A 16,374-nucleotide genomic window follows, 5' to 3' on the forward strand; every position below is an offset into this window, starting at 1 on the left:
GGACTTCAAAAGGTGAGACATGGTGCCCCTGTCATTGGCGGGTAGGGTACAGGCGGTCAAAATGGTGGTCCTCCCGAGGTTTCTTTTTGTGTTTCAGTGCCTCCCCATACTGATTACAAAGGCCTTCTTCAAGAAAGTGGATAGGAGTAGTATGAGCTTTGTGTGGGCCGGAAAGACCCCAAGGGTAAAGAGGGGGTTCCTGCAGCGTAGGAGGGACAGAGGGGGACTGGCACTGCCGAGTCTGAGTGATTACTATTGGGCCGCCAACGTGTCTATGATATGTAAGTGGATGAGGGAAGAAGAAGGAGTGGCGTGGAAAAGGCTGGAGATGGCGTCCTGTAGGGGAACAAGTTTAAAAGCACTGGCGACGGCGCCGTTACCGTTTTCCCCGAAAAAATACACCACAAACCCAGTGGTGGTGGTGACTTTGAAGATTTGGGGGCAGCGGAGACGACATAGGGGGGTGACGGGTGCCTCGGTGTGGTCCCCGATAAGGAACAACCACAGGTTCGTCCCGGGAAGGATAGATGGGGATTCCAACCTTGGCAACGAGCAGGAATTGTGAAATTGAAGGACTTGTTCTTGGACGGGACGTTCGCGAGTCTGGGAGCACTGGTAGAAAAATACGAGTTGCCACCTGGGAATGCCTTCCGATATATGCAAGTGAGGGCATTTGCAAGGCAACAGGTGAGGGAATTTCCGCAGCTCCCGGCGCAATCGCCAGGCAGGAATGTTTCCTTCCAGTCGGGGAACACTTCAGCAGTCAAGGGCATTCAGCTTCTGATCTCCGGGTAAGCATTCTCCAAGGCGGCCTTCAGGACACAAAATCGCCGAGCAAAAACGTACAGCCAAGTTTTGCACACATGAGTACGGCCTCAACCGGGACTTTGGATTCATGTCGCATTACATTCATCCCCCACCACCTGGCCTGGGCTTGCAAAATCCTACCAACTGTCCTGGCTTGAGACAATTCACACCTCTTTAACCTGGGGTTACCCCTATCTCTGGATCTATAAAGACTTAATTACCTGCAAATGCTCGCATTCAAAGCATTGTCTTGCATCTTTGACTTTGTCTCTATATATGTTTCTGGAACATACCTCTTCATTCACCTGAGGAAGGAGCAGTGCTCCGAAAGCTAATGTTTGAAACAAACCTGTTGGTCTTTAACCTGGTGTTGTAAGACTTCTTACTGTGCTCACCCCAGTCCAACGCTGGCATATCCACATCATGTATATAAGTGGCAGGCACCTGGCAACTTTCACTTCACCAGCAACTTCAAGGTACACAGATGCTTCTTTTGCCTATCTTTAACAGTGCTGTTGCAAGATCTTAGTTTTTGTCAGAAGGTGCTCCAAGTGCAGAGTAGGCAATACAATCTGAAAACGTGAAGACAGACATGACTGGGTGGGGGAGTGAGTGGAGCATGGGAAGGAAAGGGGGAAGGCAGAGGCATGGCTGTTGGGGACAGTGAGTGGAGCACGAGGGGAAAGGGGGGATGTAGAGGCTTGACTGGGGGAGAGAGTGAGTGGAGCACGAGAGTAAAAGAAATTTAAAACAAAATCTTTATTAGCATCACAAGTAGGCTTACATTAACACTGCAATGAAGTTACTATGAAAATCCCCTAGAGGCATGACTGGGAGGAGGTGAGTGCAGCACAGGAGTGAGAGAGTAGACAGAGGCATGACCAGGAGGAGAGTTACTGGAGCTGGGATTTTGATGGGATTCACTGAAAATTGCAAAGCAGTGATCAAATAATAACTTTCCAAGTTTAATAACACATTTAAGACGGAAGGAACCATGAATGAGTAACAAGTCAATGAACCCCTTTCCTTGCTGAACCAGCACTGAAGGTTTGTTTTGCTGCATTTTCTCCAAGAGGACCGAAGCATAGTCCATGATTAAATTCAGCTAGTAGTTCCCCTGCATCAAATGTGTCGTTAGATTACCAAAAAGGAAAATTATGTATTCTTTGATACCACTAAGTATTTAATATTATAATGCCTGGATATAGTGTTCTATTTTTTATTCTGTATACTATTTGTATTAAAAACACTTTCCAGAGGCAAAGGCTGGGATTTTGCACTCCTGTCCATGGCAGCCATAATGGCGGGTGGGAAGAGAAAATTTCGCCGGAGTCAAAAGTTAGTTTCCCTTCGATGTGAAAACAGGTTGCGATCGTTCACTCCAGTCTCCAATGGTGAGTTCCTGTCAAGCCATGTCGGTGAGACAATTTGAATACAGTAGAACATCATGAATACTCATTATCAAGGCAGCTTGCTGGAACACGCCCCAATGCTTGATCAAAAGATCAGGTCAGTGTCTAATTAGACCAATGTGATTCGCAACCGCACATTAGCGACATGCACCGAGCAACCTGAAATACTCTTGTGACCTTGAGGTAAGTTTGCATATCCTGCATTGCATTACGCTCATGCCTCCGCAGTCTCTGTGCCATCCTTCAGCACATGGACATCAGGAGGCTATCAGAGGCAGGGCTTCATATACCAGAGCAGCAGGAAGGTGGGGGTGAGTTCTTGTTTTAACCCGTACGGGTCTTACAGGATAGGAATTATCAGCTTGCAGAATGTGAGCTCCCCCGATAAGGGGGCGGGGGACACTTAACTAAGTCAATGTGCCATTGTATAAATAGAGTCGGCCAGTCAGCCAAGGACTAGAGAAGACCCAGTAGGGAACTAATGGAGCTGTGTATATAGTTAACGTGTTAATAAGAGTAAGTTGGACGTACAGTGACGTCATGTAAAGACAAGACCACGAAAAGTGGTTCCTGGCAAGGTCTTTGTGTTTGGTCCCTTTTACCTGTTTTTCCGGGGGGTTTTGGTGCCCAAGCGCAATGAATTGAGTAAGTGAACTCTTCCCTGATGGTGGGATGTTGAAATCATCGACAAAGAAGCCCAGTATTAAGAAGGCTCAGGAAGGAAGCCCGTCGAAAGAAGGTAAAGGAGGGAAGATGGCCACTGCGCCCTTTACACTAGACACGCTGACCATGGTAATGGTGCAGGAGCTTGAAATGCAAAGCAAACAAATCTTTTGGCAGTTTGAGCGGAAGGATCAGGAAATTAAGGAATCCTTTAAAGCCACTAGTGAAGAGGCTTTAGGACCAATCTGTGAACAGCTGCTGTGAACATCGAACATGGTGACGACACAAGGCGAGATACTGAAGGGGACGGAGGAGGCCTTGTTGAGACACGAAGATCGGTTTGCCTAGGTGGAGGCAGAGTTGCTGCTGGTGGCGGAGACCAGTAAAGGCCTGAGACTTTTTAAAAAAATTTCCATTAAGGGGCAATTTAGCGTGGCCAATCCAGCTATCCTACACATCTTTGGGTTGTGGGGGCGAAGCCCACGCAAACACTGGGAGAATGTGCAAACTCCACACGGACAGTGATCTAGGGATGGGATCGAACCTGGGACCTCAGCGCCGTGAGGCAGCAATGATAACCACTGCGCCACCGTGCTGCCCTAAGGCCTGAGACTTAAAGTGGAGAATCTCAAGGTTGGTGGGGCTGTCAGAGGGAGTGGAGGGCCCGAAGCCGACCCAGTATTTCTCAGAAATGTTTTCTCGGTTCTTGGGAGGGGCTGAAGTGTTTACCCCTCCGAATATATAAAGATATTGGAATGGAGTTGACGAAAAGAGGCTGCCTTCAACAGGGCGAAGACCTCTATTGTATTATAAGGACATGAGGTTTGGGGTGGTGTACCTGGCGCGATTACGGGATACAGTGGATTCAAACGATCACTTTTCTGACACCACCCGGAGCAAGCGGTGGCCTTCATCAGAGAGAAGCTAGAGCTGCTATGAAGAGTACTATTGTGGACTCTGTGTAAGAAGTGGGTGTGTTTGTATGATATATTTTTGTTGCTGCGTTTACCACTGTTTCACTTTTGCTCTGTTGGGGGAGGGGGCGGTTTAAAAAAGGAGATTGGTACATGTTCCCTTTTCTCTGTTTCTCTTGAGGGGAGAGAGGTTTATTGATTTTGCTGGGGTTTCGGCACAGTTACGAGGGAGGGAAGGGATATATTGGCTGTTGATTGAAGGAATGTGGTAAGGGAACCCTGTTTTTTAAAATAAATTTAGTGTATCAAATTCATTTTTTCCAATTAAGGAGCAATTGTGCGTGGCCAATCCACCTATCCTGTACATCTTTGGCATGTGGGGGCAAAACCCATGCAAATATGGGGAGAATGTGCAAACTCCACACAAAGTGACCCAGGGCCAGGATCAAACCTGGGACCTCGGCACCGTGAGGAGGCAGTGCTAAACTCTGCGCCACCATGCTGCCATGGAGGGAGTGCTGTTTGGGAGCCACTTTGCTAGCGATAAGGAAAGGTGAGGCTCGCAAACAGGAGTGGAGTGGGGGAAGAAGTTCTGGCCTGTTGAACCAGGTAGTGAGGGGCGCAATAGGTATAGCTGTAGGTTTGCGTGGTACCAGGTTGGAACCACGCCGTCGGAACTTGGTGGGAATTCGGCTGGTTGACCGCAGAGAATCACCGCGGGGGCCTCTTTCAGCGGCCTCTAACTGGCGCTGCGTCGACCGCGCGGGCGCGATTGGCGATTACCGGAGAATCGCGTCCCAGCGTCGGTGCGGCTTGGCGGGAATTTCTCGCGTCACCAGCGATTCTCCAACCCGGCGCGATCTCGGAGAATCCCGGCCAGGGTTTTTGACATTGTTTGCCGGAGACTCAATCTGCCCTTAACCCCCCTTGAATGTCCAGAGAACAAAATTTGCAGTTTATCCCACCGTCAAAAAAATGATTTTTTTCCCTCCCACCAAATTAGGTGCACCCACCCGCCACGATTCCCACCACTGCCGCAAGTAGAAAATTCTACCTGAAACATTGCAACATATCGTATACTTTCAGCTTCAAACTAAATATCTGTTTGTGTTACTCTTTTGTACATATCATGCATTCTCTTTTATCTTCAGCCTATTGGCATACCAGTCAGAATAACAATGTCTGCTGGAGTTTAAGGCAACTTCAGGATTTTATGGCCATTCTTACGTGCCACTCTAATGGTCTATCGTAGAAGATCTGGAATGAAATACTGTGCAGTATTGTTCTTTGATGTCTGTTAATAAATTGTTACTCTTTCATTTTGTTAGGTCTAACATCTCCGAGATACAGCACTGCTACACTTTCAGATTTTCCATCGTTGTCTCCAACCTGCCGATGGAAAGAGATTTATATTAGGGCTTGTCACCTGAATCAAAACTGGTCATTGGGTAGATATACAGTTTTACCTTTACTTCAAGGCCATCAAGAAAGAGTAGATTGCCTTGACTGTGATGGTGAGTGATATTCAGCAGGAGCAGAGAATAGTAAATAGAAAAATGTAGATTATTAAATGAACTGCAATGTTTTTTTTCTCTTGTAAGCATTGACATCTACAGCTTTAAACACACATGCGGCCCTCATGAACCTTGACTAGTGGCCATTATTCAGATGTGAACCTAGACTATGTGCACTGGCTGATTATTCAATCACAAGGACAATAAAAACATGTACTTATATAGCACCATTAATGTAGAAAAATGTCTCAAAACATGTCACAGAAACAAAACAATAAAATAAATGCCAAGTCAAAAAAAGGAAACATAGGGAGCTGCAATCAATAGCTTGGTCAATGAGATAAGTTTTAAAGGAGGACCTTAAAAGAGAAAATGTAGGATGTGGGGCCTAAATGGGTGCAGGGACAGTACTAAAGATTGGTAAAGGGAAAGAATGCACAAAATACCCAGGTCAGAGGAACAGAGAGTTCCAGGAGCAGGTGGGTTGTAACATAAGAAGTTACAATGGTAGGGAGAAACAAGACCATGAACACATGACCAAACACAATTGCAAAAGCATTGTAGACAAACCCAATTTTATCCTTTTTTGTTTTTTACACGTACAATTCCTCTTCACTATGGACATCCATTTCCTTTACACCTCCATTCCCCATCTGATGGTCTGAGAGCTCTCTGCTTCTTCCTTGAACAATGGCCACAGGAAGACCAAAGAATTTTGCACAGAGTTCAAAATGTGGTCTCACCAATGCCCTGTATAACTGAAGCATAACCTCCTTACTTTTACGTTTAATTGCTCTCATAATGAAGGATAGCATACCATTAACCTTCTTAATTACTTGCTGTTCCTGCATTATAACCTTTTGTGACCATTTGCACTAGAGCACCTAGATCCCTCTACACCTTGGAATTCTGTAGTCGATCTCTGTTTAAGTAACACTTTTCATTTTTACTCTTCCTACCAAAAAGTGAACAACTTCACATTTTCACACATTATACTCCTGCCAGATTTTTGCCCTCCAGGTATGTGCTTTTGGCACCAAATCATGAAGCAGTGTTGCTTCCATTTTCCAGCTACTGGCAAGCAAGGCAATGAACGGTGAAGATGAATGGTTTTATTCAAAGTAAGAGACGACCAGAGACTCAAATAGGTAGTTTACCTATTGGACAGGAATTCACAACAGAATCAGCTGGAGAGAGTTGCCCAGGACAGATCAGGGTTAGTGTTAGCTTTGTACAGAGCTCCAGGGTGTCTGGTTACCAGCCGACAAAGAATAAACTTAACTCGGGAACAAAGCAATATAAAGATGATTTCTTGAAGTATGGTTTTGTCAATTGTGCCAATGCAAATAAGGATGCAAAGCCCATGTGTGTTATATGCAGGGAGGTACTGGCAAATGAGAGGATAAGTTTCAGATTTTGTAAGAGAAGTGGTGAGTAAAAAATTCCTTTTGAAGTTGAGACCCCAGAGTCAGTTATTAACTTTGGGCTGATTCCAAATTAAAAGACTATGCTGCTGGACTTCCGGGTGCGGCGATGACCAGCTAAGTCGCACTTTTCGGCACCTCCCGTTTCAACGGACTTTTGGGCTCTTATCGGGAGCCCCAACGGAAATTTTCAAAGGCTAAACCCAGTGTGAGGCGACAGAGGAAGGAGTCCCCCCGGGTGTGGATGGAAAGAAGTGATAGTAGTGGCCAGATTGTGGAGGATCCTCTGGAGCAGTGGCAGAGAAGGGAAGGGAGAAGCAAGATGGCGGCTGAGGGAGCCCAGTTGGTATGGGGCCTGGAACAGCAGGAGTTCCTCCGGCGATGTGTGGAGGAGCTCAAGAAGGAGGTGCTGGCGCCGATGCTGCAGGCGATTGAGGGGCTGAAGGAGACGCAAAAGACCCAAGAGATGGAGCTCCGTGGAGTGAAGGCAAAGGCTGCCGAAAATGAAGATGAGATACAGGGCTTGGTGGTGAAGACGGAGACGCTCGAGGCGCTACACAAGAGGTGTATGGAGAGATTGGAAGCCCTGGAAAATAGCTCGAGGAGGAAGAACTTAAGGATTTTGGGTCTTCCCGAAGGGGCAGAGGGAGCGGACGTTGGGGCGTACGTGAGTGTGATGCTCCATACCTTAATGGGAGCTGAGGCCCCGACGGGCCCCCTGGAAGTGGAGGGAGCGTACCGGGTCCTCGTGAGAAGACCAAAGGCTGGGGAAATACCGCGAGCAATAGTGGTGAGATTCCACCGCTACAAGGACAGGGAGATGGTCCTGAGATGGGCTAAGACGACATGGAGCAGCAGATGGGAGAACGCGGTGATCTGCGTCTACCAAGATTGGAGTGCGGAGGTGGCGAGAAGGAGGGCGAGTTTCAATCGGGCCAAGGCGGTGCTCCACAGGAAAAAAGTGAAATTCGGAATGTTGCAGCCGGCTAGACTGTGGGTCACACACCAGGGCAAACACCACTACTTCGAGACGGCAGAGGAGGCGTGGACATTCATTCAAGAGGAGAAGTTGGACTAGATTTGGGAAAGGATGTTTGGAATGAAGTAGCGAGGTGGTGGCAAGAAATTGTAAATCAGATGGGGGAATTTTTTCCCCTCGAAGGGGGGGGGACACGAAGAAATGTGGGTGCCGGTGGGGAAGGGGATGGGGAAGGAGAGAGGGAGCTGCGCCAATAGGGGCAGGGCCGAGAGGGAAGCACGGGCTCTGTTCCCGCGCTATGGAAACTGTGGCGGGAAAAGGGGGCGCAGGAACGAGGGGGCCTCACACACAGGGAGGCTAAGGATAAACGGGGGAAGCCGAGGTCAGCCAGAGTTTGCTGACTCCGGGAAGCAATATGGGGGGTGCAATCAAGCTAGAGCGGGATCTAGCGGGAGGGGGGGGATTAACTGGGTTGCTGCTGCTGCTAAGGGGAAGGGGGAGCTGTTCCGAGATGAGATGATCAGGACGGGAGGGTGCCGTCTGGGGGACAAGCGGTTGCGTGGGAACCGGGTGAGGAGCTGGTTTAAAAAAGGGGATGGCTAGTCGACGAGGGGGGGGGGGGGAGCAAAGAGCCCCCCAACCCGGTTGATCACGTGGAATGTGAGAGGGTTGAATGGGCCGATTAAGAGGGCAAGGGTATTTGCGCACCTAAAGAAGCTAAAGGCAGACGTGGTTATGCTTCAGGAGACGCACCTGAAACTGGCGGATCAGGTCAGATTAAGAAAAGGATGGGTGGGACAGTAATTCCACTCGGGCTTGGATGCGAAAAATAGAGGGGTGGCAATACTGGTGGGGAAAAGGGTATCGTTTGAGGCGAAGACCATAGTGGCGGATAGTGGGGGTAGGTACGTGATGGTGAGTGGCAGATTGCAAGGTGAAGCGGTGGTGCTGGTGAACGTATATGCCCCGAACTGGGATGATGCGAACTTTATGAAGCGTATGTTGGGGCGCATCCCGGACCTGGAGATGGGAAAGTTGGTAATGGGGGGTCTTCAACACGGTGCTGGACCCAGGGCTGGACCGGTCCAGATCTAGGACCGGGAGGAGACCGGCAGCGGCCAAGGTGCTTAAGGGCTTTATGGAGCAGATGGGAGGAGTGGATCCCTGGAGATTTACTAGACCGAGGAGTAAAGAGTTTTCCTTCTTCTCCCACGTCCATAGAGTGTACTCCCGGATAGATTTCTTTGTCCTGGGAAGGGCGCTGATCCCGAAGGTGGCAGGAGCGGAGTACTCGGCTATAGCCATTTCAGATAATGCCCCACATTGGGTAGATCTGGAACTAGGTGAGGAAAAGGAGCAACGCCCACTTTGGAGATTGGACATGGGACTGTTGGCGGACGAGGGGGCATGCGGAAGGGTGAGGGGATGTATTGAAAGATACCTAGAGGTTAATGATGATGGAGAGGTCCAGGTGGGAGTAGTATGGGAGGCGCTGAAGGCAGTGGTGAGAGGGGAGCTGATCTCCATAAGGGCCCATAAGGGGAAACAAGAGGGTAAAGAAAGGGAGAGACTGATTGGGGAGATCTTGAGGGTGGATAGGCAATATGCGGAGACTCCGGATGTAGGGCTATACAGGGAAAGACGGAGACTACACACGGACTTTGACTTGTTGACCATGGGTAAGGCGGAGATGCAGTGGAGGAAGGCACAGGGAGTACAGTATGAATACGGAGAGAAGGCGAGCCGACTGCTGGCCCAACAACTTAGGAAGAGGGGGGCGGCGAGAGAGATCGGAGGAGCTAAAGACGAGGAGGGAAGGATGGAACAGAGAGCGGAGAGGGTGAACGGGGTATTTAAGGTCTTTTACGACAGGCTGTATAAGGCCCAACCCCCGGAAGGGAAAGAGGGAATGATGCATTTCCTAGACCAGTTGGAGTTCCCGAAGGTTGAGGAGCAGGAGAGGACAGGACTGGGAGCGCAGATTGAGGTAGAGGAGGTGGTAAAAGGAATCGGGAGCATGCAGGCAGTGAAGGCCCCGGGACCAGATGGGTTCCCGGTGGAATTTTATAGGAAATATGTGGACCTGCTGGCCCCACTCCTGACGTGAACCTTCAATGAGGCTAAGGAAAGGGGGACACTACCCCCGACGATGTCGGAGGCGACGATATCGTTGATCCTGAAAAGAGACAAAGACCCGCTGCAGTGCGGGTCATACAGGCCTATCTCCCTCCTGAACGTAGCTGCCAAGTTATTGGCCAAAGTGATGGCGACAAGGATAGAGGACTGTGTCCCTGGGGTGGTGCATGGTGACCAAACAGGATTTGTTAAAGGGAGGCAATTGAATACCAATATACGGAGGTTGTTAGGGGTGATGATGGTGCCCCCACCGGAGGGGGAGGCAGAGATAGTGGTGGCTATGGATGCAGAGAAGGCATTTGATAGAGTGGAGTGGGACTATCTGTGGGAGGTACTGAAGAGATTTGGATTTGGAGAGGGGTTCAGTAGATGGGTTCGGCTCCTATACGGGGCCCCGGTGGCAAGTGTTATTACGAACAGGCAACGATCCGACTACATCCGACTATATAGGGGCACAAGACAGGGGTGCCCCCTGTCCCCTTTACTGTTTGCGTTGGCAATTGAGCCATTGGCCATAGCGCTGAGGGGCTCCAGGAAGTGGAGAGGGGTACTTAGAGGAGGAGAAGAACATCGGGTGTCCTTATACGCGGATGATCTGCTGTTATATGTCGCGGACCCAGTGGAAGGGATGCCTGAGATAATGCAGACACTCAGGGAGTTTGGAGAGTTTTCGGGATACAAACTGAATATGGGGAAGAGTGAACTGTTTGTGATGCACCCCGGGGAACAGGGCAGGGGAATAGACGAGCTGCCGCTGAGGAGGGTAACAAGAGATTTCCGGTATTTAGGGATCCAGATGGCCAGGGACTGGGAAACCTTGCATAAGCTTAACTTGACGCGACTGGTAGTGCAGATGGAGGAGGACTTTAAGAGGTGGGATATGGTGCCCCTGTCATTGGCGGGCAGGGTGCAGGCGGTTAAAATGGTGGTCCTCCCGAGGTTTCTTTTTGTGTTTCAGTGCCTCCCCATACTGATTACAAAGGCCTTTTTTAAGAAGGTGGACAGGAGCATCATGAGCTTTGTGTGGGCCGGAAAGACCCCAAGGGTAAAGAGGGGGTTCCTGCAGCGCAGTAGAGATAGAGGGGGATTGGCACTGCCGAGTCTGAGTGATTACTATTGGGCCGCTAACGTGTCTGTGATATGTAAGTGGATGAGGGAAGAAGAAGGAGCGGCGTGGAAAAGGCTGGAGATGGCGTCATGTAGGGGAACTAGCTTAAAAGCACTGGCAACGGCGCCGCTGCCGTTCTCCCCGAAAAGGTACACCACAAACCCAGTGGTGGTGGCGACTCTGAAGATTTGGGGGCAGTGGAGACGACATCGGGGAGTGACGGGGGCCTCAGTATGGTCCCCGATAAGGAACAACCACAGGTTCGTCCCGGGAAGGATAGACGGGGGTTTTCAATCTTGGCAGCGAGCAGGAATTGCGAAACTGAAGGACTTGTTCTTGGACGGGACGTTCGCGAGTCTGGGAGCACTGACAGAAAAATACGGGTTGCCACCTGGGAATGCATTTCGTTATATGCAAGTGAGGGCATTTGTGAGGCAACAGGTGAGGGAATTTCCGCAGCTCCCGGCGCAAGGGATCCAGGTCAGAGTGATTTCGGGTCTTTGGGTTTTTTTTGTGTGTTGTTACATAATTGTTGTTCATATTTATTTTCTCAATGTTACTATTTCTTTTTGTTTTTTATTTGTGTTGGCATTTGCTGTTAGTTAATATATTATTTTTAAAACGATCAATGTATATACTGTAACAAAGTTGTAAAAATAGTAAATTCTTGGTTGATCGAAAAACTTTAATAAAATATATATTTTTTAAAAAAGACTATGCTGCTGTGGCTGACCTGTAAGACCACATTAAAAACATGCCAAAAGCCCATGAGGTTGTCAGCATTCTGGTGTCCAGGGGTATTCAGTGCTGAGTAAAACAAACATTTTGTTGCTAATGCCCTTCACGATGACCTACATGTGTGAGGTTGGAATTTCCGTTTTCATAAAGATGAAGATGGCACAAAGGAACTGGCTGAAGTCTGCATCTGATATGCGCATTGCCCTCTCCTTCTTTGAACCTGATTCAAGTGAGATTGTGAGGACAAAGCAGACTCCCCTTTCGCATAAAAGGTAAGTGAACCTGGCATGGGTCACGAAATTTGCCCGGTTGGCAAAAGTGAGTCCCAGGAAAGAAGGTTTGAAAAACACTGTTCTACAGGACCAACACTCATTTTACTTACTTTTTTCCTTTTTAAATACCAATAGACTCTTGCTATCAGTTTTTAACTTTTCTAACTAGCTTCCTCTTCTCATACTCTTAATTTCTATCTCCCGATTAACCTTTTAGTCATTCTTTGCCATTCTTTATATTTTGACAAGTCATCTGACCTGTCACTCAGCTTTGCGCAGCTATATGCTTTTTTCCTTAAATGTGATGCTTTCCTGAACTTCTTTAGTTAACCACGGATGGTGGATCTTCTGTTTAGAATTTTTCTTTTTAGTAGGAATATACTTATTCTGAGTATTCTGAAATATACCCTTAAATGTCTTCCACTGTTTCTCTATTATTTATTCCCTGGATGACTCTTTGTCAAAGTCATCCAAACTCGAAACGTTAGCTCCCTTCTCGCTCCACAGATGCTGTCAGACCTGCTGTGATTGTCCAGTATTTTCTGTTTTTGTTTGAGATTCCAGCATCCGCAGAATTTGCTTTTATCTTGGATAGGCTTGGGTTGTTTTTGTTGGAGCAGAGAAGACTGAGGGGCGGCCTGATCGAGGTGTACAAGATTGTGAGGGGCAAGGGCAAAGTGGATAGGGAGCAGCTATAAAACCAAAAGACCATAAGACATTGGAGCAGAATTAGGCCACTCGGCCCATCGAGTCTGCTCTGCCATTCAATCATGGCTGATATTTTTATCATCCACATTCTCCTGTCTTCTCCCCATAACCCCTGATCCCCTTACCTCTCAGTTAAAGGGTCAGTCACGAGGGGACAAGGTGATGGGCAGGAGGTTTTGGGGGAAAACATTTTTCTCCAGAGGGTGGTGATGGTCTGGAATGCACTGCCTGGGAGGATGGTAGAGGCGGGTTGCGTCACATCCTTTAAAAAGTACCTGGATGAGCACTTGGTATGTCATAACATTCAAGGCTATGGGCAAGTGCTGGTAAATGGAATTAGGTAGGTAGGTCAAGTGTTTTTTATGTGTTGGTGCAGACTCGATGGGCCACAGGGCCAAAAGAGGCACTGTGTGATTCTGTGAATACCAAGTGTAATTTAATTTGCTCTCCGGTTGGTTCCAGAGCATGCTCTTCTGAGAAACTGGGCGCGATTCTCCACTCCCATGCCGGTTGGGAGAATCGCCTGGGCCGCCAAGATTTCCCGGGACGCCGGTCCAATGCCCTCCCGCGATTCTCCCAAGCGCGGGGCGCAGGCCGGAGAATCGCCGGAGACACCGAAAATGGCGATTCTCCGGCACCCCCGCTATTCTCAGGCCCGGATGGGCCGAGCGGCCAGGCCAAAACGGCAGGTTCCCCCTGGCGCCGTCCACACCTGGTCGCTGCCGTCGTGAGCAGTGCGTGAACGCTGGGGGGGGCAGCCTGCGGGGGGGGGGGGTGGCGAGGGGGGATCCTGGATCCTGCACCGGGGGGTACCTTAAATGTGAGGTGGCCCGCGATCGGTGCCCACCGATCGTCGGGCCGTCCTCTCTGAAGGAGGACCTCCTTCCTTCCGCGGCCCCGCAAGATCCGTCCGCCACCTTCTTGCGGGGCGGACTTAGAGAGGACGGCAACCACGCATGCGCGGGTTGGCGCTGGCCAATCCGCGCATGCGCGGATGACGCCTGTTATGCGGCGCCGGCCACGTCATCTATGCGGCGCCGCCTTTACGCGGGTGACAAGGCCTGGCGCATATAGATGACGCGGCCCCGATCCTGGCCCATTGTCAGGGCCTGAATCGGTCGGGACCGGGGCCATTCCGTGCCGTCGTGAACCTCGACGCCGTTCACGACGGCGCGGCCACTTCGGCGCGGGAGTGGAGAATCCCGCCCACTATCTCCAAAACATTCAACAAACTCAGTCTGATTTTTCCAGTTTCCATATAGATTAAAATCACCTATGATTAGGCCTATGCCAACCCTTATCACATGCACCCAATACTTCTTGTATGCCTTGTCCTACATTCTGGTTACTGCTGGGAGAAGTTGTAGGCCACTTTCATGGGTGACTTTATTTTCCCTACTATTTCTCATCTGCACCCAAACTGATTCTATGTCCTGATATCATGAACCAAGATAATCTCTAACTATTGCACTAGGCAACCTTGATTAACAGAGCTACCGCTCCACCTTTACCTGGCTTCCTATTCTCCTTGTATGCTTATACCCCTAAATATTCGGGACCCAATCCTTGTCATACTGCAGCCATGTCTCTTTAATGGCTATCAGCTCATATTTACTTCACTCTGCACTATCGATTCATTCACTTACGAGCCTTTGGTTTTGTCTTGTTATCTTTGTAACACCTAGTCTTGAGTGTTAGTGTATTCTTCGGTTTTTTTCTCTCTGTCCCTTTCTGCCATCCTCTGACCCTCATTTCCCATATTACTATTTTGCTTTCCTGTCTTAACTCTACTTGATTTGCTCCATCTACCCAAACTTGATCCCTCCCCAACCTTGTTTGATTTAATGCCCTCTCTTATCTCCCTAGTTATGCGGCTTGCAAGAACTCCGCTCCCAGCCCGATTCAGATGCAGACAGTCCCAACGGTACAAATCTCACTTTCTCCAGTACTGATGCCAGTGCCCCACGAACTGAAACCGATTTCATAAAATCATAGAATCCTTCCAGTGCAGAATGAGGCCTTTCAGCCCATCGGATCTTCCCTATCCCATTAACTCCTTAATCTAACCTAAACATCTCTTTGGACACTAAGGGGCAATTTAGCATGGCCAATCCACCTAACCTGCACATTTTTGGACTGTGGAAGGAAACTGAAGCACCCGGAGGAAACCCACACAGACACCGGGAGATCGTGCAAACTCCACACAGACAGTGACCCAAGGCCGGAATTGAACCCGGGTCCCTGGTGCTGTGTGGCAGCAGTGCTAACCACTGTGCCACCACATTGTTCTCTCACATCAGTCTTTGAGCCACACATTCAGTTTCTTAATATTATTTGCCTAATGCCAATTTGACTTCAGTTCAGGTAATAATATTACCTTTGGGGGTCTGCTTCTTAATTTGGTGCCTCTGCAGAACCTCTTTCCGCTGTGTCTGCAGTTCAGCTTGCAGATCAATAATCCTGATACGGAATTCCTCTAGCTGCTTACTCTTTCTGCAGATGTGTTTGTCCTGGATCACGATGGAGTCCTAAAGCTCCCAAATTCCACAGCTGCAACATAACACCTGTCCCACCATGGTTACTTACGTTATTTAGTTAATTTAATTACTTTCTTAATTAACTTAGAATAATTCCTATGTACACTACAATTTACTATGCTTATTAAGTGCTGCTACTACTGACAACTAAATGTTATATGTTTCTTGTTTACACAGGAATGTGTTTTTGGTGTTTATTTTAATTATTTTAATTTTAATGTTTTAGTTATAGATTTGCTTTACTCCTGAGTCCAAAATTGGCTATTAACACACTGTTTCTAATAACCAATCATCTTACTGTTAACTTGCAGCAGTACTATGCTATTTTAAATCTTAGGAATAGAATAAACCTTAACCACTTACTGGATACTCACCAGATACACACCAAACAGCCAGTTTCTTCTCCAATCAATCAAACAGTTATGTCACTATTTGTTTTCAATCTCCCGACTGCCTCGTCTCTCCCGTTGTTTTCAGTCTCCCGACTGCCTCTCTTCTCGCGCTGTTTTCAATCTCTCGACTGCCTCTCCTCTCGCCCTGACTTTAATCTCCCGACTGTCTCTCCTCCCACGCTGTTTTCAGACTTTTGTTTGTTAACTTTAATATCAAAAACAGTAAAAAGATTTCAGCAAACCTGAACTCCATAAACCTTTGCCCTACCATCCCTGGCTATGTCAATATTCTAACTATAATCTAGCCAATGTTTTGTGTTAGCTTAAGATCACCGATTTGCTTTTATACTCTATGCCACTATTTATAAAAAGTAGGATCTTTGTGCTTTTTCAAAAATATAGTTTTATTAACTTGTCTTCCTACTTTTAAAGGTTTGTGTGTACGAGCATCTAAGATTTGCTGCTCTTCTAGACCTTTTACATTTTTACCATTTAATGTATTGGGTAAATTTTTCAAGTCAAGGACAGCACGGTGGCGCAGTGGTTAGCACTGCTGCCTCACGGCGCTGGGGTCCCAAGTTCTATCCTGGCTCTGGGTCACTGTCCATGTGGAGTTTGCACATTTTTTTTGTATTTTCGTGGGGTTCGTCCCCACAACCCAAAGATGTGCAGGGTAGGTGGATTGGCCACGCTAAATTGCCCCTTAATTGGAAAACATTAATTGGGCAGTCAAAATTTATCAAATTTTTTAAAAAAAATCTTGTCTTCCC

The 16,374-nt window shown here is 48.2% G+C and overlaps 1 protein-coding gene across 5 annotated transcripts in view; it reads left to right on the forward strand.

Annotated features, from left to right (window-relative positions):
• Positions 1–16,374, forward strand: part of LOC140399896 (uncharacterized) — a 141,843-nt gene that overhangs the window by 35,392 nt on the left and 90,077 nt on the right. For all 5 annotated transcript variants that reach the window (XR_011937920.1, XM_072489384.1, XM_072489403.1 and 2 more), the window contains one exon: positions 5,125–5,310. Coding sequence is in view for 4 of the 5 variants with exons in the window: in XM_072489384.1 (XP_072345485.1) it covers positions 5,125–5,310 (186 nt within the window). In the remaining variant the exon portion in view is untranslated. The remainder of the gene's footprint in view (positions 1–5,124; positions 5,311–16,374) is intronic.

Source organism: Scyliorhinus torazame, chromosome 2 (assembly GCF_047496885.1).
Source record: "Scyliorhinus torazame isolate Kashiwa2021f chromosome 2, sScyTor2.1, whole genome shotgun sequence".
NCBI classification, from domain to species: domain Eukaryota; kingdom Metazoa; phylum Chordata; class Chondrichthyes; order Carcharhiniformes; family Scyliorhinidae; genus Scyliorhinus; species Scyliorhinus torazame.